The 25,422-nt window shown below is 42.2% G+C and overlaps 1 protein-coding gene and 1 long non-coding RNA gene across 8 annotated transcripts in view; one reads left to right on the top strand and one right to left on the bottom strand.

Annotated features, from left to right (window-relative positions):
- Positions 1-25,422, bottom strand: part of LOC125487336 — a 167,759-nt gene that overhangs the window by 99,489 nt on the left and 42,848 nt on the right. The gene's annotated exons all lie outside the window — the stretch shown is intronic.
- Positions 1-25,422, top strand: part of LOC109927965 (methylcytosine dioxygenase TET3-like) — a 331,959-nt gene that overhangs the window by 287,088 nt on the left and 19,449 nt on the right. For all 5 annotated transcript variants that reach the window (XM_020527969.2, XM_020527970.2, XM_020527971.2 and 2 more), the window contains one exon: positions 4,175-4,264. In XM_020527969.2, the coding sequence (XP_020383558.2) occupies positions 4,175-4,264 (90 nt within the window). The remainder of the gene's footprint in view (positions 1-4,174; positions 4,265-25,422) is intronic.

The raw sequence follows: 25,422 nt of genomic DNA, 5'->3' as shown, positions 1-25,422 counted from the left end.
GAATGTCTTTGTACATACTTCTCTCCATCATTTCCCACTTTTCCACACATATGTTCCATCATGAAAACTGCCTGCTCTCTCCCTGAAAGCTCTGGATGCCCTCACCAAAGTGGCCCCTCTAATCCTCGTTGACTGGATTGTTTTGCATCCTTTGATTTCCACCACATCTGACCAGCTGTTCATTGATTCACAGATAGAATATTCCACTTGTACTCAGTTATGTTAAAGGAGATCATGCTGGAACCCATTTTTAAAAAATTCATTCACAGGATGAAGGCGATGCTGGCTAGGCCAGCATTTACTGCCCATCTCTAATTGCCCAGAGGGTGGTTAAGTGTCAGCCACATTGCTGTGGGTCTTTGGTCTCACGTAGGCCAGACTAGGTAAAGATGACAATTTTCTTCCCTTAAGGACCTTAGTGAACCGGATGTTTTCTCTTCTGATAATCGACAATGGATTCATGGTCATTGTTAACCTCGTGATTCCAGATTTTTTTTTAAACTGAATCCAAATTCCACCACCTGGCAAGGTTCAAAACCGGATCCCCAGAACATTACCTGGATCTCTGGATTAACAGTCCAGCAATAATACCACTACACCATCATCTTCCCTCTGGTCACCACTTCACCTGAGAGCCTCATCCTATTAAGTGCGTACCTCACCTACAGCAGCCTTTTTCACTGACAGGTCAGTTCCAGTCATTCCACACTTCACTTTATTTCAACCAGGCTTCTTTCCTTTCAATCACCATGAGTCGTTTGATCCTTGCATTGTAAAGTCTGACCAACTGCATCAAAATATAGCCGGTGATTTTAACGCATTTAGTGCATGAAGATTTCAAGCAGAATTCTTTATTCCACTGATAACAGACCTTACAGGCATTAATGGAAAAGCATAACTTGGAGAGAATTTAACTATTTAGATTGAATATTCATCTAATGGTCCAGATTCTTCAGGATACTGTTGTAATGGATAACACCAGATCTCTAATCAGCTGAGTAGCTGAGTCCCACTGGTGGATGTGTGCACCTGGGTCTCTCTGCTCCTGCACCCGCTTTCAGAGTTGTGCCCTTTATTTTGTGTTGTCTTTCAGTGTTCTTCCAATCGGGGTGCACTGCTTCTCAATTTTCTGCATTGAACCTCATTTGCCATCTTACTGTCCACTCCGTCAACTTGTCATTGTACTTCTGGAGTTCCACAATATCATGCTTATAGTTGACAACTCTTCCAACTTTCATCTGCAAACTTAGAAATTGCCTCTTTGCACCAAGGTCCAGATGTTTAATGTATTTTGAGGGAGCAGGCATCTTGGCGCCAAACCCTGGGGACTCTGTTATGGGCCTTGCTGAAGCCCAAAAAATATCCATTTCTCCCTGTTTCTGTCACTCAGCCAATTCTGCATCAATGTTGCTACTGTCCTTTTTATACCATGACCTGACAGAAGTCAGTTTTATGGGACTGTATTGAATTGCTTATCGAAGTCCATGTGCCACATCTACAGTGTTATCCTCATCGAGCCTTTTTGTTACCTCTTCAAAAACTCCAGCAAGTCAGTTAAATGTGATTTCTTCTTTAGAAATCTACGCTGACTCTTCCTAATTGACTGATAAGTTGATGCTGTGTTCAAACTTCAAACATCTTTTCACCCAGAGGATGGTACAAGATGCTGGAAGGATGATAGAAGCAGAAACTCTCAGGAAATTTAATACTTGTTTAGATAAGTGTTTTAATTTCCGGTGGCATACTGCTACATGTCTTGCCCGGATAAAAAATGGGATATTGCTACTCTCCTTGTCTCTCAAGCTGAGGGGTTTCATTTAAATGCTTCAGCTAGGCCTTCTATACCTTTGACCCACTCCACTACTACTTCGCAAAATTCTAGTCAACATCAGTGGCCAACATTTGCATGATTCATTATCCTGACTGGTCCATTAGTGTGAAATTCTGCTCCAAATCCTAGTCGCTGCCTTGCTGTCTCTCTGTCTCAGTGCATGAGGCTTCTTTGGCTCAAGGGTGCCCCATGTTGATCTGGCTAGGTATCTGCTACTTGTAGGCCTGCTTCAAGATTCCCATCTTCCTTCCCTAACCACAATAAGTGACTTGCTACGCAGATATGGGCCTGCTGCTCCTTCTTTCTTCTGTTTGCCCGCTTCACTTCGCTTTCCAGCTCTCTGGCTACCGTCAGTGGCTTTTGTGCGTTTTGATTATGGCCCAGTTCCTCAATGCTGTGACCCACCAGTCTGGAACTCCGTTCCTGCCCTGCTCTATTCCCTCTCCCTCCATTAGGCGTTTGCAGCTCAGGGCCTGCCAGTCACTCTGGCTCAGTCTCCAGCATTTGCCTGTTTGCTTCTTATCCCCCTCACTGGCTGTTAGCCACCAGCAGAGGCTTTCAGCCACTACTAAATTCGAGGCTTCCGCTCCATCATACTTTGTCACCACCTGCTTGTGAAGGCCCTACTATATTTGGAGAAGTCAGGGATCAGAAAAGGCTGGACCTGCTGTGTTCCTCCAGCTCCACACTGTATTGACTCTGACTCCAGCATTTACAGTTCTTGCTATCTTCTAATCAGACAAGGCTATTCAGTCAAAGAAACGTTCAATGTTCTACTCACTCTCTTCCCACAACATTCTTTGATGTTTGAATAATTACACAGTTAATAGCCTAGGATGGTAAGGAGGGGAGACAGTAGAAAATGTTTTCTAATAAATCGAATTCAACCTGGACCATAATCAGGAAAGAAACTTGATGCATTGCAGTTTCAAAGCAGTTGTCACCTGAAAAATAAATTCATGCTGAAAGGTGAAGAAATAATCCATGTTTAATTAACAAATAATTCAATTAACTGATGTGTCTTTATTTATTTTACTTTTTTTTGAGAAGAAGTAATTTAATCATGGTTTCTCAATTGCAGGATTTTTCAGAAAATATTATCTTATTAGTTCCCTCTAGCGACAGGCAATTCATGATTCTATCATAACTTTGTACCATAACTTCAATTTCACTGCCTCTTGAGCAATTGATTTTTGCACAGAATTAAAAATAATAATTCTTATGTTGGAAATGACACTTGGTGGTTAGCAGATGTAAATAAGATCACTGACAACATCAGTATCTAATCACATTTGGATTTAAGTAGAAGATGCACAAGCACAAAATACAATTGCAACTTTACAGTACTGACAAATTACAAATCATTCATGGATCCAAAAATCCACAAGATAACTTAAATTTAAATTTGCATCTGTGAAGAAACTCAACCTATGGACTTGAAAGCAGCAGATTTTACCATCCTAAGTAACTAATAGCAAAGTCTCTCTTGGCTTTCGCTGAAAAGAGTACTTTGAAATTTCTGCTGCAATACTCTTAGACCTCTTAATTATGTAGGTAAACTAAACCATTCAAAAGCCAAGGAATCATTCATTTTCATTTTGAAGAGTCCACTGCAGTCTTCCTCTTCTGCAGCTAAGAAGTCCAAAGGATACACTCTGACAACAGCATGGACCTTTTTTGAAAATTAGAATTCAGAAATTCTAGCTGCAACATAAAGCTCAGTTCTATTCTGTTTCAAAAAAAATTGCTTAATGACTTCTCTGGCAAATCTTCCAAATTTGGGCTGATCCAGGTGTATTTTAATCCTGTTCCCTGAAGGCTTTGCTACAAGCTATCGGGATCGAATAGAAAGCAACAGCGTAAGATTTAATGAACACTGTGTTAGGAAAACTGCAGATGCTTCTTCCAGTGCAATAATAGATTGGCACAGCGAAAGTAGGCCGTCAAACTCTACCAATTAATATTTGGTAGATTCTTGGAATTATGAAACAGTTCAATGAAACTTTAAAAATTTTCATTCATTGCTTTACTAAATGACAGGTGAAAGTGAATCTTACTGCAAATTATAAATCTGTATAACTGTGGTTAGTATTTGAGTTTTGTTTAACTGCACTTAACTGTACATTGCAGTCAATCCAAGTAAGGTTCTACAATAAACTGTAATATATTTAACTTGAGCAACTCTTCAATTGTAATTGGTTCAAGTTATCAAAGAATAATTTTCACATGAAATTCAAAATTGTGAGAGGATCAGTAACACTACTGGTGAACTTCATGAATTTTATTGCAATGAGTCCTCGTTTAGTGTCAGAGCATTAATTTAATTATTGGTTTTCCCCTCAGGAAGATTTACTTAAAGAGAGATTACAAACTCTAGCCACAGAGGTTGCACCAATATACAAGCAGCTTGCACCCCAAGCCTTCAAAAATCAGGTAACTTAAATCCTCTGGAACAATTGAGTCTATTAATTTTGGAACTGTAAGTCAGTGCTCCTAAAAAGAAGTGTACAGATTATTTAGCATTTTAGTCATTCACAAGAAAAGATTATGTGCAGAGTCTATGGTTTACATTTTGTCAGGTAACACATAATTTAACATACGTGCAAAATGATTTTGGTATTTGACTATTTGACTAAAGTTGTTAGTCATTTTGTAAATCATAAACCAGTGTCCCAGAAGAAATGAAATTCACTGGCGTTCATGTGCTGCTTTATTGAATCACTTGAATTAGTATACACCCAGTCAGTTCCCAATCTCGTATTTTACTCAAAAGGTATTTTCAAGCCATGACAGGTTGTTTCATCAGACAAAGCAAAGAAATCAGAAACTAAGTCAGCCAATTATTTATGAGACAACTCAGAATTATATGGCGGGTACCCTCCACGAGTTGGTATTAGGACTGCAGCTCTTTGTGAAATACATTTATGACCCAGATTTAGCACAGGAAACAAAATTTCAAAGATTGAAGATGAGACAAAACTTAAAGAGTTGTAATAAATGTTGAGGAGAACATGGTGCATGGTAAACTGAGACTGACTAGTGAAATAGGAAGACATAGAATATAACGCAGACCATATATAATGCATGTAAGCATGAACAAGTTTATTTTGGAAGTTTTATTTGGAGCAAACTTGAAGAGAGTGCAGAAATCTAGGGGCCAGATACTTACCTGAATTAATATTTGAAGTGGTATTGCATCCTTCCCAGTAGCCTCCTTATCCCTGTGTGGAATCTGTCTGTAAGCATTTGTAGACTGATTGTATATTAAAATGCTAAAGTGTTAGCTTGTCACTCTGCCATGGAATAATATTTGAGGCTAGGAGTGAACGCGGGAAACCTTTCATTTCTGAAACTAGTTTTGCACAGTTTGTAAACACAGTTTTATTTTATGGTTTTCTCCCCCTGCCCAGCACACACCTAATGTCTGTATTAGATATCCAAACCTAAATGTGGAGGAGTGTCTTAAAAGAGAAGAGTCACAGAGTTATACAGTATGGAAACAGACCTTTTGGTCAAACTTGAGAGAGGCCAGATTTGGAACAGTAAGAGCTAGTGGGTTGGAGGGAGTTACAGACGTAGGAGGGCTGAGACTATGGAGTAGTTTGAGACCAAGGATGAGAATTCAGAAATTGAGTTGCTGAAACAGCCAGGCAGCATAGGTCAGTAGCACGAGGGTGATGGATCACACATTGCCGATGAGAGTCCAGTGCCATCTGTTTTGCCTCTGGGGTTTTATGGAGACATTCTTATATTATGTGACTTCAGTAGAAATTAATACATTTCCAAAGAATTGAGTCTGTAAATGTGTTGCAAATTTTAAATTGATTTATGGCATTGCCAAAAAAATTTCTAAAAAGAAAGTAAATCTTCACTTAAGAACGTAAGGACTGAGAGCAAGGGTGAGCAATTCAGCCCCTCAAACCTGTTCTGACATTTAATACAATCATGGCTGATTTCATCTCGGCTTCAACTCCACTTTCCTACTCATTACCCATAATTCTTTAACCATTCTGAAACAAAAATCGATCTCCCCCAAATTTATTCAATGTCCTAGTGTCCACTACACTTCGGAGTAGTGAATTCCATGGATTCATGATCCTTTGAGAAAAGTAATACCTCCTCATCTCTGTTTAAAATCTGCCAACCCTTACCCTAAAATGATGACAATCTATTTGCAATCTCAATATGTTCACAAGTTCTTCATTATATCAACTCACAATTATCTTGCACCTTTAACACAATAAAGGATTCCACATTTCACAGGAGAATTATCAAGTCAAATTGGACCCTGATAAATTGAGAAATATGAGGACAATTGCCAAGTTTGGTCAAAGACCTACATTTTGAGACATGTCTTCAAAGAGAAGTGAGAAGAGGTGGAATTCCAATGTCTGGAGCTTAGGCAGCTGAATGCCCAAGCATTCATTCTGCAACATGAAAACAAGACATGCCATATTTGGAACAGTGAAAGTTAAACAGTTGGAAAAATTGATAGACAATGTAATTTGAGATCAAGGATGAAAATTTAAAATTCGATTCACTGGATTAGCAACCAGTGCTGGCCAGAAGTATGAGATAGATGGGTGAATGACAATGGGCTGCAAAGTTTTTGATTAAGTATTTTATGTCTGCGGGAAGCCATACTTAATGCAACAGTCACTGAGCACATAGCAATGTCTTGCCTGCAGAACATGTTAGATAATTATTTTCAGGTATTGGTTGAAGGATAATTATTAGTCAGGATACCAGGATGAACTTGAAGCTTTACAGAGAGCATCTGACTTTGAGGGTGGCATTACTGAACCGCAATGGTTCATATTTTGCATGAATGTTAGGGGAGAGAAGGGGCTGGTGCATGCACAGTGCTCTTGCAGATGTGCCTAAAGAACCACAATTAAAGTGAGAAAGTGCAGAATGAAATGTTTAAATACATATCCTCGACTGCAAATGGATTGAAAACTGATCTACGGACAGACAACAGAGTAAGAATAAATGGGTCATTTTCAGGATGGCGGACTGTGACTAATTGAGTATTGTAAGGATTACTGCTTGCACCTCAGCTGTTTGCAATTTGTATCAATAATTTGTACGTGGGGGTTAAAAGTCGCATTTCACAATTGGTAGACGGCACAAGTAGTGGAAATGTGAGTTGTGAGGAGGATGCAAAGACACTTGAAAGGAATTTGGCAAGGCTCAGTGATTAGGCAAAGGATTGGCAGATGGATACAATGAGGAGAAATATGATGTTATTCTTTGCTAGAAAATACAGAACTAGAGGATGTTCCTTAAATGGTGAGAGGCTGCTAAATGTTGAACTTGAAAGGCACTCCTTCATGGGGTCACTGAAATTTTATGTGGAAGTTCACAAGCAATTAAGAAGGCATATACGTTGGCCTTCATTGCAAAATGATTTTAGTCAAGGAGTAAAGATGTCCTACTGAAGCTTCAGAGGGCCTTGGTGAGACCACAATAGAAAAACTGTGTTCAGCTTTGGTCCCCTTACCTACAGAAAGAAATACTTACGACAGAGAGAGTGCAACAAAAGTTTATCCAACAAATTCCTGGGATGGAGGGATTGTCCTGTGAGGAAATATTAAACAGATTGGGACTTGATTCTCTGGAGTTTAGTCGAATAAGAGGTGATCTCATTCAAACACACAAAATTCTTACAGGCTCGATAGGGAACAAAGGATAAAAGCAAAATACTGCAGATTCTGGAAATCGGGCCAAATGACCAGTGCAGAGAAGTGAAAACTAATTTTAGGAAATTGTTTTCACAATCTGAAAAGATAGTGAAAGCATTTTCAACATTAACCATTCAAAAAGTAAGTTGTGGGCTCTGAGCCACGAGACCCAGGTGCAAGTAAGGAAGGCATTTTTGAACTTTTGGTTTTCTGAGCTGAATGAACATTGAAAAGCTTTTCACAGAAATATTAAATGTTTAAGTATATTCTAATTGCATCAAATCCAATCTGATCAATTAGCAGTTATCTTAGAGAGTTACACAGTGCGAGCATAATTTATTTTACAGTGAAATATTTCAAGTTGTCACTAAGATAGTTGTTTGTCCTCAGCGTTACCAGATACTCTGCTCAAGAGGTGTGTAGTAACATCCCTCAACAGGTTAATTTGAAAGTATCTTCAAAAAATAGGTCCACAAACTTGAAAAGCAAAATTATGTACGACGACAAGGAACAAACTGGTGATTGAAAGCAATTGCAACACTTTGCTTTCAAGAATCAGCATAGAGTGTAGTGAAAGGTTGCAAGAATCTGTAACTCTAGTATCAGTCTTGGAACCATGTAAAGTTTTGGATCTTGAACCAAGTCTGTGGCAAGAGAAGATCTAAGAATAGCATTCCAGATCTTATAGCAGGCCACAGCAAACATCACAATGTGTGTTGCACGCCTTGCGATAACAATAATAAATGAGCAGAGATTAAAACTGCAGTAGAGCTGATTAACTGTTCTCTTCAGATGGATGATCCATCTTGGCTAGTTTGCAACCGAAGTTGCCACAATCACAAATGCCAATAAAGTGAAGAGATGTTGGCTGCCTTTTCAATGATTTAAGTGACCATGGCATCAAAGAAGCATGGCAGATATTGTTGGCTGTACAGCTTACTGATCAAATGAGTTCTTGCCATGAATTTCAAATACCCTCTGCATCCATGTGAGCAAATGTGCACAGATGTACACACCTGTAACAAAAATCAGAGTTAACGTTTCGGGTCTGGTGACCCTTCCTCAGAACCATTCTCATAGACCTCTCCTGCAATCTCTCCGCTGCATTCACATCCTTCCAAAATTGTGGCACCCAGAACTGTACGTATTCCCCAGAACGGGGGGTCCCCAGAACCTCAGCTATGCTTTCAGGAAGGGTCACCGGACCAAAAACGTTAACTCTGATTTTTCTTCACAGACGTTGCCAGACTTCTGTTTTTGTTCCTGATTTACAGCATCCACAGTTCTTTTGGTTTTTATTGTACATGCCTGTAAGCCTGATTTCGAAAACTATATTTTAACGATGTTTGTAAACTCATTACATTAACACATCAACTATATCGTGAAAATATTAACAAAGATACAACTTTGTGTCATGACTGCAAAACTGTCAATACAAGTTTAAACAGCAAAGGACAGCTAAATGTCTAGTCACGATGAGAAGCTATCTCAGTGGCAACGTGAAATATTACACTGTAAAATAAATTATGGCAGCACTCTCTAAGATAACTGCCAAAAGATCAGATTGGCTTTGATCCAATTAGAATATACTTAAGCAATTAATATTTTTGTAAAATGCTTTTCCATATTCATTGTGCTCAGAAAACTAAAACCTCAAAATTGCTTTCCTTACTTGTCCTTAAATGATTCTCATTAATGCTAATCAGACTCATTCACTGTTCTAAATGGACATAATCAGAGTTCAAATTGTATACTGAAAGTATAGAATTTCAAAAGAACATTGAAAACTTTAGTAGAGTGCGCAGATAGATGGCAGATGAAGTTTAATGTGGAGAAGTATGAGATAATGCACTTTGGTACACGAGCATGGTGAAATGGGTTAACATAAAGAGTATAATTAAAAAGGGTCTAAGAGCAGAAGCCTGGTTACGTATGTACACAAGTCATTAAAGGTGGCAGGACAGTTAGAAAAGAGGTAGAGGAAGTGTAAAGTATTCTAGACTCCTTCGAAGTAAAGGCATTGAGTACAACAGCAGGGAGGTTATATAATAAACATTGGAGTACTGTGTACAGTTTTGGGGACCACGTACAGTTCTGGATGCCACAATTTTGGAAGGATGTGAATGCGGTGAAGATAGTGCAGGAGAGATCTACAAGAATGGTTCCAGGAACGAGAAATTCAGTTATGAGGAAAAACTGGAGAAATTGGGACTGTTTACCTTGCAGAGGAGAAGGCTAAGAGGAAATGTGACAGAAGTTTTCAAACTTGTCTGGGGTCCGGACAGAGTGGATTGGGAGAAACTCTTGCTACTTGTAAGCTGTTCAGAGAACAAGAGGACATGGATTTGTTTTGCATAAAACACAAATGTGAGGTGTACAAAACTATTGAACGCACCCAATCTTAGGGCATGTAATGCCCTGTCTGAAGTGTGGTAGAGGCAATTGAGTTATGAAATCAAGGAGACAGTGGAAAATGATTTAAGTAGAAACAATGTAAAAAGTTACATGGGAAAGGCAGGAAATTGGCACTACGTCAAAATACTCTGTAGACACAGTGAGTTGAATGGCTTTCTTCTGCACGATAACAATTCTGTCCTGCAACTGAAATGACTAACCTCCAGTAAAAACAAACGTCTTCCCTTATGCTACTCAAGACGCCAACTAGTATAGTGCTTACCCCTCATTACATTGACTGTAGTTTTGTTAGGGTTTTTTGGTGCAACATTTGGTCAAGTCAGTCTTGATTTCAAGGACAGTCACTCTCATCTCATCTCTGGATTTCAGCTCTTTTGTCCATGTTCATACCAAGATTGTAATGAGATCAGGAGCTGAGAAGCCCTGGTGGAACCCAAATCGAATGTCAGCAAAGAGCAAAGAACAAGGAACAAAGAAAATTACAGCTCAGGAACAGGCCCTTCAGCCCTCCAAGCCTGCGCCGATCCAGATCCTCTCTCTAAATCTGTCGCGTATTTTCCAAGGATCTGTATCCCTCTGCTCCCTGCCCATTCATGTATCTGTCTAGATACATCTTAAATGACGCTATCGTGCCCGCCTCTACCACCTCCACTGGCAATGCGTTCCAGGCACCCACCACCCTCATCGTGAAGAACTTTCCACGCATATCTCCCTTAAACTTTTCCCCTTCACCTTGAAATCGTGACCCCTAGTAATTGAGTCCCCCACTCTGGGAAAAAGCTTCTTGCTATCCACCCTGTCTATACCTCTCATGATTTTGTAGACCTCAATCAGGTCCCCCCTCAACCTTCGTCCTTCTAATGTAAATAATCCTAATCTACTCAACCTCTCTTCATAGCTAGCGCCCTCCATACCAGGCAACATCCTGGTGAACCTCCTCTGCACCCTCTCCAAAGCATCCACATCCTTTTGGTAATGTGGCGACCAGAACTGTACGCAGTATTCCAAATGTGGTCAAACCAAAGTCCCATACAACTGCAACATGACCTGCCAACTCTTGTACTCAGTACCCCGTCCGATGAATGAAAGCATGCCGTATGCTTTCTTGACCACTCCATCGACCTGCGGTGCCACCTTCAGGGTACAATGGAGCTGAACACCCAGATCTCTCTATGCATCAATTTTCCCCGGGGCTTTTCCATTTACCGTATAGTTCGCTCTTGAATTGGATCTTCCAAAATGCATCACCTCGCATTGGCCTGGATTGAACTCCATCTGCCATTTCTCCGCCAACTCTCCAATCTATCTATATTCTGCTGCATTCTCTGACAGTCCCCTTCACTATCTGCTACTCCACCAATCTTAGTGTCATCTGCAAACTTGCTAATCAGACCATCAATACCTTCCTCCAGATCATTTATGTATATCACAAACAACAGTGGTCCCAACACAGATCTCTGTGGAACACCACTGGTCACAGTTCTCCATTTGGAGAAACTCCCTTCCACTACAACCCTCTGTCTCCTGTTGCCCAGCATTCTCTATCCATCTAGTTAGTACACCCTGGACCCCATGCGACTTCACTTTCTCCATCAGCCTACCATGGGGAACCTTATCAAACGCCTCACTGAAGTCCATGTATATGACATCTACAGCCCTTCCCTCATCTATCAACTTTGCCATTTCCTCAAAGAATTCTATCAAGTTGGTAAGACATGACCTTCCCTGCACAAAACCATACTGCCTATCACTAATAAGCCCATTTTCTTCCAAATGTAAATAGATCCTATCCCTCAGTATCTTCTCCAGCAGCTTCCCCACCACTGACGTCAGGCTCTATAATTACCTGGATTATCCTTGCTACCCTTCTTAAACAAGGGGACAACATTAACAATTCTCCAGTCCTCTGGGACCTCACCCGTGCTCAAGGATGCTGCAAAGATATCTGTTAAGGCCCCTGCTATTTCCTCTCTGGCTTCCCTCAGTAACCTGGGAAAGATCCCATCCGGACCTGGGGACTTGTTCACCCTAATGCCTTTTAGAATACCCAACACTTCCCCCCTCCTTATGCCGACTTGACCTAGAGTAATCAAACATCTATCCCTAACCTCAACATCCGTCATGTCCCTCTCCTCGGTGAATACCGACACAAAGTACTCATTAAGAATCTCACTCATTTTCTCTGACTCCTCGCATAACTTCCCTCCTTTGTTTTTGAGTGGGCCAATCCTTTCTCTAGTTACCCTCTTGCCCCTTATGTACGAATAAAAGGCTTTGGGATTTTTCTTAACCCTGTTTGCTAAAGATATTTCATGACCCCTTTTCACCCTCTTAATTCCTCATTTCAGATTGGTCCTACTTTCCCGATATTCTTCCAAAGCTTCATCTGTTTTCAGTCGCCTAGACCTTATGTATGCTTCCTTTTTCCTCTTTGCTAGTCTCACAATTTCACCCGTCATTCATGGTTCCCTAATCTTGCCGTTTCTATCCCTCATTTTCACAGGGACATGTCTGTCCTGCACTCTAATCAACCTCTCTTTAAAAGCCTCATATCAAGTGTGGATTTACCCTCAAACAGCTACTCCCAATCCACATTCCCCAGCTCCTGCCGAATTTTGCTATAGTTGACCTTTCCCCAATTTAGCACTCTTCCTTTAGGACTACTCTCGTTTTTGTCCATGAGTATTCTAAAACTTATGGAATTGTGATCACTATTCCCAAAGTAATCCCCTACTGAAACTTCAACCACCTGGCTGGGCTCATTCCCCAGCACCAGGTCCAGTATGGCCCTTTGCTGAGTTGGACTATTTACATACTGCTCTATAAAACCCTCCTGGATGCTCCTTACAAATTCTGCTCCATCTAAACCCCTAACACTAAGTGAATCCCAGTCAATGTTGGGAAAATTAAAATCTCCCATCACTACCACCCTGTTGCTCCTACATCTTTCCATAAGCTGTCTCCATATTTGTACCTCTATCTCACGCTTGCTGTTGGGAGGCCTGTAGTACAGCCCCAACATTGTTACCGCACCCTTCCTATTTCTGAGCTCTGCCCATATTGTCTCACTGCTCGAGTCCTCCACAGTGCCCTCTTTCAGCACAGCTGTGATATCCTTTTTGACCAGTAATGCAACTCCTCCACCCCTTTTACCTCCCTCTCTATCCTGCCTGAAACATCTATGTCCTGGGATATTTAGTTGCCAATCTTGCCCTTCCCTCAACCAAGTCTCAGTGATCGCAATAACATCATACTCCCAGGGACTAGTCCAAGCACTAAGTTCATCTGCCTTACCTACTACACTTCTCACATTAAAACAAATGCACCTCAGACCACCTGTCCCTTTGAGTTAATTATCTGCTCTCTGCCTACTCTTCCCCTTAGTCACACTGACTTCATTATCTAGTTCCTTACAGGCTTTAGTTACTACCTCCTTACTATCCACTATCCTCCCCATTTGGTACCCATCCCCCTTCCACATTAGTTTAAACCCTCCCCAACAGCGTTAGCAAAAGCACCCCCGAGGACACTGGTTCCAGTCCTGCCCAGGTGTAGACCGTCCGATTTGTAATAGTCCCACCTCCCCCAGAACCGGTCCCAATGTCCCAAAAATCTGAACGCCTCCCTCCTGCACCATCTCTCGAACCACTCATTTATCCTGCCTATTCTTTCATGTCTACTCTGACTAGCACGTGGCACTGGTCGCACTCCTGAGATTACTACCTCAGAGGCCCTACTTTTTAACTTGGCTCCTAACTCCCTATTCTGCTTGTAGGACCTCATCCCGTTTATTACCTATATCACTGGTGCCTATATGCACCACAACAGCTGGCTGTTCACCCTCCCCCTTCAGAATGTCCTGCAGTCGATCTGAGACATCCCTGACCCGTGCACCTGGGAGGCAACATACCATTCGGGAGTCTCGTTTTCGAACACAGAACCGCCTATCTACTCCCCTTACAATCGAATCCCCTATGACTATAGCCCTTCCACTCTTTTTCCCGCCCTTCTGTACAGCAGAGCCAGCCACAGTGCCAAGAACCTGGCTACTGCTGCCTTCCCCTGGCGAGCCATCTCCCCCAACAGTATCCAAAACGGTATACCTGTTTTGGAGGGAGATGACCGCAGGAGACACCTGCACTGCCTTCCTGCTTTTTCTCTGCCTTTTGGTCACCCATTCCCTTTCTCCTTCAGCAATCTTAATCTGCAGTGTGACCAATTTGCTAAACGTGCTATCCACGACTTCCTCAGCATCGCGGATGCTCCAAAGTGAGTCCATCCGCAGCTCCAGACCATCATGCGGTCTAACAAGAGCTACAGCTGGACACACTTGCTGCACGTGTAGGAGTCAGGGACATCAGCCGCGTCCCTGAGCTCCCACATTGAGCAAGAGGAGCATAACACGGGTCTGGGATCTCCTGCCATTTTTACCCTTCAGCTTAGCTTCGTCCTACTATAATATCAAATAATAGATAAGTGAAATGAAAAAAATTTTACCAATCACTCTACTTACCAGCACACGATAAAAAAAAGAAAAACCTTACCTTATCAACACACCACAGAGTCTTTTTTATGGTTAGCAAGTTTGTCATGACAAAGCAAGTTCTGCTTGATAGCACTGTTGATGACTCCATCAGTTTACTGGTGATTGTATTTACACTGATGGTGCAATAATTGGCCAGGTTGGATCTGTCCTGCTTCTTGTGTACAGGACGTACCTGGCCAATTTTCTACATTGTCAAGTAAATGCCACAGTTGTAGCTGTCCTGGAACAGCTTGGCTAGGGCTGCAGCAAGTTCTGGAGCACAAGTCTTCAGGATTATTGCCATAATGTTGTTGGCCTATAGTCTTTGCAATATTCAGTGCCTTCAACTGTTTCTGCATATCATGTGGTATGAATTGAATTGAATCAAGATTGATATCTGAGATGCTGGGAAGCGAGGAAGAATCATCTATTTGGCATTTCTTTTTGAAGATTGTTGCAAGTGCTTTAGCCTTATCTTTTGTACTGATATCTTTGACTCCCCCATTTCTGAGGATGGAAATATTTGTGGAGCCTCCTTCTCCAGTGAATTGTTTAATTGTCTACCATCATTCTCCATTTAATTGGCAGGACTGCAGTGCTTCAATCTGATCCATTGATTGTGTGATCATTTAGCCCTGTCTATCACTTGCTGCTCTGCTGTTTGGCGCACAAGAAGTCCTGTGTTGTAGCTTGACCAGGGTGACAACTCATTTTCAGATATGTCTGGCGCTGCTCCTGGTATGCCCTTCTGCACTTTTCATTGAACCAGAGTTGATTCCCTGGCTTGATGGCAATGGTAGAATGGGGAATGTGCTCACCTGTGAAGTTGAAGATTGTGTTTAAGTACAATTTTGCTGTTGATGATGGCTCACTCTGCCTCATGGATGCTGAGTTTTGAGTTTCTAAATCTGTTCAAAGGCACCTTCAGCATGGTGCCACTCATGACGATGGAGGGTTTCCTTCATGTAAAGATAGGCTGTTGTCTCCGGAAGGACAATGCAGTGGTCACTCCTCCTGATACTTTTTGGGACAGGTGCATCTGCAGCTAACAGATTGGTGAGGATAAGGTCAGTTATGTTCTTCCCTCCTGTTGATTACCTCATCACCTGCTACAGATGGAATTTACTGGCTACATCCTTTAGGACTCCACCAGCTTGGTTTGCAGTGACACTGCTGTCTTGGTTGTAACAAGGTCAGGCTCGTTAGGGGAGTGTCAGAGATGGTGACATTCTGGGAGCTGAAGAAGCAGTCCTAGAGTCAAGGACTGTTCATGTGTAAATGAAGGGTGACTTGGTGACAGGATACCAGCCTCTGTGAGGTTATTTCAGTGGTGGCAAGAGTAAAGCATGTTCCTGAAGAAACTTGTTCGCGATATTCATTTTTGACTTGGGTAAGCATTTCTTACATTCTGCCTTTATTTGGGAAGCTTGACTTGTTTGACCCTGCCATCGAGGACTCAGCCTTGGAAAGAATGTTGTATTTTTTTCTGGGCAAATAACGTTGTGGCAGATGAAAAGCAATGAGTAATTCTCCTGACAATCTGTTGAGGCGCAGCTTTTCCTGTTACTAGAGGCCAAACTTTCCCTGAAGCACTAAAACCTTTCAAGAATTGACGGACATAGTTAAGGAATATTATGACCTCAAGTCTCTTCTAATTTTGAGATGCTGTTGTTTTTCTTCAGCAATTCGAGAACCAGGGGAATCTATATCAGGATTTTTGACTAGGTTAAGATGACTGGCAGAAGCAGGTGACTTTGGTTTAACCCTTAACGAGATGCTTAGAGACTGTTTGGTCTGTGGGATTAGTCATGTAACTATGCAAAAGTGCTTACTAGCTGAAGCCCAATTGGACTTCAAACAGGCACTACAACTGAGTTTATCATTGGAAAATGCAGCAAGTCAAGCATATGAGTTGCAAGCTATTCCATTGGAAGGGGACATCCTCACCAATCTGACTGAGCTTGGGCAACAACACTTGAGTGCAGGCAATCGCATAGCCTTACTTAGAGCATATCCTCCTCAGAGCGACTCTAGTTCGTCCCACAGCAAAACCTGAAAACAAAGCCAAGCCTCGGCCAAATGGTTAAAATTTTCTTCAGGATCCTGGCCAGCAAGCATTGTAGTTGCTGCTGGTATATGGACTCAAGACAGCTAAAGAGTCCTACTTAACCTAAATTGAGTAAGATAACTCATAGACTGGTATCCAGGAGAGTTGGTACACAAGAAAGTCCACCTACATCTGGTTTGGAACAGTTAAATTGCTTAGCAACAACCAATTCAGAACCAATCAAAATAAATGTCTGGTTAAGTGGTCATGGGGTACTAATGGAGATTGAAATTGGTGTGGCTGTATCATTTGATTACAGAACCAGTTTTTCCACAAAATTCGCTCTGGATTCCGGCCCTTAAGTTTGCACAAGACCTTGGCTAGACTGAGAACTTATACCAGGGAAGCTTTACACATTAAGGGTATAAGCTTGGTTCTGGTCTCTGATGAAAAGCAGCTGGTTCAGGTGCCATTGATTGTAGTAAAAGGCTCGGGCCCAAGTTTGATGGGATGAAGTTATTTGCGAGAGATTCACCTAGAATGGCTCAACATATTTCAATTAGAAGATGGCTGCCTCTGTGTGAAGTCCTAATTAAATACCTGGAAGTCTTCCAGGACGATCTAGGGACTATCAAAGAAGCCAAGGCCACCTTGCATGTTGGCCAGGAAGCAATTCCACAATTCTGTAAGGCATAAATCAGAAGGCTGAAAAGTGAAGGAATCATCCAATTTGCAAAATTGTACCGATTTTGAAACCTAATGGGTCAGTTCGCCTTTGTGGGGATCTTAAGCAAATGGTAACCTACTTTTCACAGCTGGATAAATACCCATACAATCAATACCCTTAAAGGCTGGTACCAATATACAAGACTGCAATTTGGGGTATCATCAGCCTGTCCAACTTTTCAGTGGATGATGGAGAACATTTTATAAAGTCTCAGATTGCTATTAATCTACATAACATTCTAACAACAGCAAAAACTAATAGGAACTCTTAGGCAACTTGGACATAGTCCTAAGGTGTTTTTCCAAGGTGGCCATATGCCTAAGAAGGGAAAATGTGTGTTCCAGGCCCCCCAAGTGACGTACATCAGCTACAGAGTCAACAAGACCAAGTTACATCTGTTGGAAAATGTAGTGAGGGTGATCAAAGCTGCCCTGGCTCCCACGTCTGCCCAGGAGCTTAGGTCATTTCTTGGTCTAGTAAATTATTACAGTAAGTTCATATGTAACTTGGCCTTCATCTTGGCACTTTTATATCAACTCCAATTTGGGGTCAGCCCTGGAAATGGTTGCATAAACAAGGCCGAGCATACAGCAATGCAAAGAAACAGTTATCATCCTCTCAGGTGCTGGCACACTGTGATCCCAAGAGAACTTTCTTGTTATTGACATATAACACCTCCCCATACAGCATCAGGATGGTATTAGCTCATAGGTGGTCCAATGGAGAGGAATGCCCAATAGCATATGCATCCAGGACTTCAGTTAATGCAGAGCATCATGACACCTAGGTGGATAAAGAAGGCTTGGTGGCCATACTTGGAGTCAGGAAGTTCCACCAATACCATTATGGACAAAAATTTGTGATAATAACAGACCACAAACCCCTATTTGGCATGTTTAAAGAGGACAACGCAGTGCTGCTCATAATTAGTGCTTATAATTACAAGTTAGAACCCTGTACTGGAGGCTGAGTAGCAAATACAAATGCATTGAACTGCCTCCCATTAGCAGATACACCATTGGTGGTACCCCCAATCAAAGTCTGTAGTGGCATTAAATTTTCTGGACATACTCCCAGTCCCAGGTAACAATATCAGACTTCAGACGCAGAAAAATCTAGCCCTGCCAAAACTGAAACAGTTGGTGGTGATGGAGGAAGCCTAAGGGCCACCACAACTCAGCTCACTGTAGAGGACAGCATATTGTTACGGGGAGCAAGAGTGATTGTCCTGAACAAGGGACGCTGTCAAAATACTGGCTGAACTCCATCCAGGGCTTACCAAAATGAACATGCTGGCGTGAAGTTATGTCTGGTGGCCCAGCCTGGATGCAGACATAGTTGCATCGGTGGGGCAGTGCCTAGAGTGCCAACAAGGACAAAAATTACAGTCAGCAGCTATTGGGCATTCCTCTCCATTGGACCATCTGTGAGCTAATACCATCCTGATGCTGTATGAGGAGGCGTTGTATGTCAATAACAAGAAAGATCTCTTGGGATCACAGTGTGCCAACACCTAACAGGATGATAACTGTTCCTTTGCATCGCAGTATGCTCAGCCTTGTTTATGCAACATCTGTGGGAAAATTGGATAAACCTTGGACTTGGTTGCACATCTACTGTGCAGGTCCTTTCATTGGTTCACTGTTCTTAGTCATTGTAGACACGAAGTGGTTGGATGTGCATCTGTCAAACACGGATATGATATTAGAAAAACTGCATGCATCTTTTCCAACATACGAAGTCGCAGAAGTGTTGGTCACAGATAATAGGCTGTTGTTTACCAGCAGGAAATTTGGATATTTCCTAAAGTCAAATAGGATTCAACGTATAAAGACAGCTCCGTACCTCCATGGGGAGGTGATGGCCTTGTGGTATTATCGCTGCACTGTCAAACCAGAGACCCAGATAATGTCGAGGGACCCGGGTTCAAATCCCATCACGGGAGATGGTTCAATTTGAAGTCAATAAAAATATCTGGAATTAGGAGTCTAATGATGACCGTGAATCTATTGTCAATTCTCGGAAAAACCCATTTGGTTTGCTAATGTTCTTTAGGGAAGGAAACTGCCATCCTTACTTATGACTTAAGACCTATAGCAATGTGGTTGACTCTTAACTGCGCTCTTGGCAACCAGGGATGGGCAATAAATGCTGCCTGGTCAGTCATGCCCTCATCCCGTGAATGAATAAAGTAAAACAAAGCCAACCATTATCCAATGGCCTGGCAGAAACAGCAGTCCAAACTTTGAAGGCTGGCTTGAAGAAACAAGCTAGATACCAAGCTGTCACGGTTCTTAAATAAAGAACAAATGAACTGCGGATGCTGTAAATTAGACACAAAAGCAGTAACTCTGGTAAAGCTCATCAGGTCTGGCAGCATCTGTGGAGAGAAATCAGTTAACATTTTGAGTCAAGTGACCCTTCCTCAGAAACTTCTTTCCTTTCAGGTCACCCTGAGGAGGGGTCACTTGACCTGAAAGGAAGGAAGGTTCTGAGGAAGGGTTACTCCACCCAAAACACTAACTCTGATTTCTGTCCACAGATGCTGCCGGACCTGCTGAGCTGTTCCAGCAATTTCTGTTTTTGTCACGGTTCTTATTTGATTTTCGGACTACCCGATGTGCACTTATAAGGATTGCACTGACAGGGTTGCCAATGGGTAGAAGACTCCACAACCGGTTAAGTCTGATCTTCCTGGACCTGGGTCGGGGAGGGGGGGTGGGGTGAAGCAGCATGAGGAATGCCACTGCCACACAACAAAATCTACCAAGCGAGAGAGTTTGACACAGAGGATAAAGTTTGGTGTAAGAATAATGGAAATGGGTAAGAGGCATGGTCGATGCTAGGTCAGGACCAGTGATCTATTAAGTTCAGGTAGGTGTGACAGTCCCGAACACGTACATGGACCATATGAAAGCCGTTAATTCACCAATGGTACAGGAACAAAATGTGCCCTGCCCCTTGGATCAGTTGGAAAGGCTACCAGAACCTGTCGGTTCGCCCTCTCCGTCAAATATTGCCACGTCCTCAGAATCTGAGATGGACATGATAGTTTTAGCTACCTCGACGCCTTTGCCACTGGAAAAGAGGAGTGAAATTCTACTGAGGTGCTTCTGGTGCAAGAGGCAAGCTCCCATGCACTACGTGCCACCTGTGTCAGACGCCGAGTTGGAGGAACCTTCCCAGGAGGCTCTTTAGATCAGCCTATGTCCTCTGACTCAGAAGAGGAAGGATGTAGTGATTGTAATGAGGTCAGGCCAGCTCGATCTCATAGCATGAGTTCCCTGACTGGGGCTGTTAATCTGTCCAATCAGGGAGCCCTGGCTGAAAGATAAAAAGAGAAGTGCCAGAGATGCCGACATTCTGGGAGTGGACTCTGAAGAGGCTGTATCAGAGTCAAGGACTGTTTGTGTATAAATGAAGGGTGACTTGGTGACGGGATACCAGTCTCTGTGGAGTTATTTTAATTACTGTGCTGTACTCATGGATAGATATTGCCTAGCCAGGGTACATTCTGTACCGTTGTCACCCTCAGTGCTTTCTTGGTGTTCAATATGGAGAACTATTGTTTCATCAGCCGAGTGGATGGGGTTGGTGCTATCTGGCGATTATCCGGCGCTTTCCTTGGCCATGTTTGAGCTGATGCCATGACATTTCATGAGGTCTGGTGTCAACATTGAGTACTCCGAGGGAAAAGTCCCTCCAGATCGTACACCACTGTGATGCCAACTACATCTAATCTGTCCCACTGTTGCTTGGCAGTGAGACAGGCTTTTCCAATTTTGGCACAAATTCTCAGATATTGGTAAGGAGAACTTTGCAGGATTAACAAGGCTGAGTTTGCTGTTGTCATTTTCAGTGCCTAGATTGATGCCAGGTGATTTTATTCCTTTTTGTTTTGAGCAGTTAGATACAACTGGGTACCTTGCTTGGCCATAACAGAGGACAGTTAAGGTTGTGTTTGGAATCACATGTAGACCAAACCAAGTATAGACAGGAGATTTCCTTCCCTAAAGGACATTAGTGAATCAGATGGCTTTCATTGGAATTGAACTTTTAATTCCAGATTTCACGAAGTGGTGCAAAATGAGCCTGGGTTCCCAGAATATTTCCTGGGCCTCTAAATTACTAGTCTAGTAACAACATCATCCACACATCTCATGTATGGGCCAAAACAGAAATACAATGAAACTGATGGACCGCCTTAGCATCAACAAGGCCTCCAAAAATGACAATAGCAAATATTTCCTGCGCTGTTCTCTTTACCAACATCTGGGGGCTAGAGCCAAAACTAGGAGAGCTGTCTCACAGACTAGTCGAGCAATAGCCTAAATAGTACTTTACTGACAAGGTGCCAGATGACACCATCTTCATCCCTGGATATGTCCTGTCCCACTAGCAAAGGTGATGGCACCATCATATACAGTTGTGAGGGATTTGCCTTGGGAATCCCAAACATGGATTTGGAAGCCCATGAAGTCTCATGGCATCAGCTCAACCACGTGTAGGGAAACCTCTTGCTCAAGATGACATTCCATAGCACCCCTCCCTCCCACCTCACCATCAGCTGATGATTCAGTACTCCTCACGGTTGAACACCACTTCGAAGAAACATTGAGGGTGGCAAGGGCACAGAATGTACTCTGAGCAAGAGACTTCAGTGTCCACTAGCAAGAATGTATCAGCAGCATCAGTAATGATCGAGCTGGTCAAATCCTAAATGACACCTGCCAGACTGGAACTGTGGCAGGTGGTGAAAGAATAACAAGAGGAAAAAAACATATTTGACCTCTTCCTCATCAATATGCCTGTTGAGGATGCATAGATCAATGACAGTATCTCTAGAAGTGAACACTGTACAATCTTTGTGATGAAGTTGATAAAGTCTTGTGTTCACATTGAGTACACCTGTTGTGCAGCACTATCACCAAACTAAATGGGACAGACTTTGAACAGATCTCGCAAATCAAGATTGGGTATTCAGGAGGCAGGGTGGGCCCTCAGCAGTATCAGAATTGTACCCCTACACAACCTGCAACCTCATAATCCATATATTCCACCTCTTTCCTCACCACGACTCTATGATTACCATCTAGCCAAAGTATCAGGCTGGTTCAATAAAGAGTGCTGGAGGGCAAGCCAAGAACAGCACCAGGCATACCTAAAAATAAGGGCAGCATGATGGTTCATTGGTTAGCACTGCTGCCTCACAGCAGCAGGGACCTGGAATCGATTCCACCCTCAGGCAACTGTCTGTGTGGAGTTTGCATGTTCTCCACCTGTCTGTGTGGGTTTCGACCGGGTGCTCTGGTTTTGTCCCATGGTCCAAAGATGTGCAAGTTAGGTGGATTGGACATGATAAATTGCCCATAGTGTTCAGTGATGTGTAGGTTAGGTATGTTAGCACAGTTACAGGAAAAAGGGTGAGGGGATGGATCTGGGTTCAGAGGATTGGTGTAGACTTATTGGGCTGAATGGCCCATTTCTGCACTGTAGGGATTGTATGGAATTCTATGGAGGCATCAACCTGGTGAATCTACAAAACAGGACTATCTGCATGCCAAAAAGCATAAGTAGCAAAAAGCAAATTTTAGGGATTCCACTACCAATAAATTAGATCTAAGATCTGCAGTCCTGCCATATTTAGTCTTGAATGTTGATGGACAATTCATCAACTTACTTGACCAGGTAGCACCACAAATACCCCCATCCTTAATATTGGATGCTTCCCAGCACATCAGTACAAAACATAAGGCTAAATCATTTGCAACAGTCTTCAACTCGAAATACCAAGTGGATAATCTATACTGGCCTCTTCCATAATTCACCAGCAATTTAGCCAATTTAATTCACCCACATGATATGAAGAAATGGTTGGAGGCTGTGGATACTGTCAAGGTTATGAGCCCTAACAACATTTGTGCAAAAATAGTGAAAACATGTGCTCCATAATTTGCAGGACCCTTAGCCATGCTGTTCCAGTGCAGTTTACCACACTGGCATCTACCTGACAATGTGAAAATTGCCCAGGTTGTACACAAAATGTAGAACAAATCAAAACTGGTGAATTACTGTCCCATTAATCTACTCTGGATCATGATTGATGTGATAGAAGGTGTCATCAATGCTACCAAGTACACTTGCTTTACAATAAGCTGATTACTGACACTCAGTTTGGGTTCTGTCAGGACCATCTAACTCTTGACCTCATTTCAGCCTTGGTTCAACCATGGTCAAAAGAGCTAAATTCCAGAGATGAGGTGTGTGACTGTCTTTGATGTCAAAACCACTTCTGAGTGGGTGTGGCATCAAGGAGCCTGAGCAAAGCTGGAATCAGTGAGAATCAAGAGAAAGACTCTTGACAGGTTGGAGTCATACTTGCACAAAGAAAGATGGCTGTTGTTTTTGGAAACGGTCATCTAAGCTGCAGGAGTTTCACAGGATAAAATCCTAGGCCCTACTGTCTTGGACTGCTTTGCCAATGAAGCTGCATCCATTAAAAGGTCAGATGTGGGGATGTTCGCAAATGATTGCGCAATTTTCATCACCATTTGTGACTCCTGTGATACTGAAGCGGTGTATGTCCAAATGCAGCAGGACTTGGACAATATCCAGGTTTGGGCTGAAAAGTGCCAAGTAACATGCATACCATACAAATGCCAGATAGTGATTATATCTACCAAGAGAGAATGAACCATCACCCCTTCACATTCAATGGAGTTAACATCACTGAAGCATGTACTGTTATCATTTTGGCATTACCATTGACCAGAAACTGAACTGGACTAGCGAAACAGGTATTGTGGCTACAGGAGCAAGTCAAAGGTTAGGAATCCTGAAAATAGTCATTCATCTCCTTATGCCCAACGCCTGTTCACCGTCTACAAGACACAGTCAGGAGTTTGATGGAACACTCCCCACTTGCCTAGATGAGTGGAGCTCCAACAACACTCAAGAAGCTCAATACCTTCCAGAGAAACCAGCCTGCTTGATTGGAACCACATCCACAAATATCTATTCTCCCTACTACTGTCACTTAGTATTATTTGCATGATGCACTGCAAGAATTCACCGAGGCTCCTTGGACAGTGCCATCCAAACCTATGATCACTGCCATCTAGAAGGACAAGAATAGCAGGTACTTGAGAACATCACTACCTGCCAAGTCTCACCATCCTGACTTGGAAATATATCCTTGTTCCTTCAGTGTTGCTGGCTCAAAGTCCTGTAACTCCCTCCCTAAAAGCATTGTGGGGGTACCTACACTTTGTTGATTGCAATGGTTCAAGAAGGCAGCTTACTACAAGCTTCTCAAAGGCAACTAAGGATGGGCAACCCTAATTGATCACACCAACTTCACAAGAATTATATTTTTTTAAAAAACTCTCAATATTTGAATCTGTGATTCTTGGACAATAAATGTGAAAAGAAAATCATCATTGGTCAGTTAGCTGCTGAGAAAAATTGATGCTCAAAGTGTAAGAATTTTTGCGGAGGTATAACACTTTAGTGGAAAAGAAGAGTTGAACTCTCTGTAGCAACTGGCTTGAGAACTAAGAAAAATCTTGGTCAGATTTAACCACAAATACAGTAAAGTATGTGTGACATCATTTTACATTGCCAGAAGTTATATTTTAATACAATTGCTTGAGAGGAATATGTTTCAGCAAGGGAATGCCAGAAAAAAAACCTGACAGAAAGCTAAGTGGAGTAAAAAGGCAAATATCACAGAGATGCATTCATTAATATTGAAAATGGCATTGACATTCGGTAGAAATAATCTTCAGTAGATTGATGACATTGCACAACACTCGTGGTTTGTGTGCTTTCAGAACAGGCTGAGCCACAGCATTTCTCCCTAATAGTAAGAAGTTCAAGATTGACTTGGAGATTTCAGCATTTCCAGCAATCCAACCTGATACATCAGTGTAATACTAAAGAAGTTTTAAGTACCATCTTTTAGAGTAAACCCTTGCTTTTTCTCAGTTGCAGACATTATCACTTTCGAAGAAGTGGGTTGCAGCTCCTTGGGTGCTTAGTATGCTCAACCAATACCTTTCCGGACCTTGCTGAGTACAAACTGGTCATCCCAGTATACTTATTATGGCACTTCATAAGTACCTAGTTAGTTTTGACTTGCATTGGAACATTGGGATTGCAAACACCACAATTTAAATGCAGGCACTCTGTTTC

Source organism: Rhincodon typus, chromosome 40, assembly GCF_021869965.1.
Source record: "Rhincodon typus isolate 14 chromosome 40, sRhiTyp1.1, whole genome shotgun sequence".
NCBI lineage: Eukaryota > Metazoa > Chordata > Chondrichthyes > Orectolobiformes > Rhincodontidae > Rhincodon > Rhincodon typus.
The sequence above is the reverse complement of the archived record's forward strand: the minus strand, read 5'-3'. Positions and strand labels throughout refer to the sequence as shown.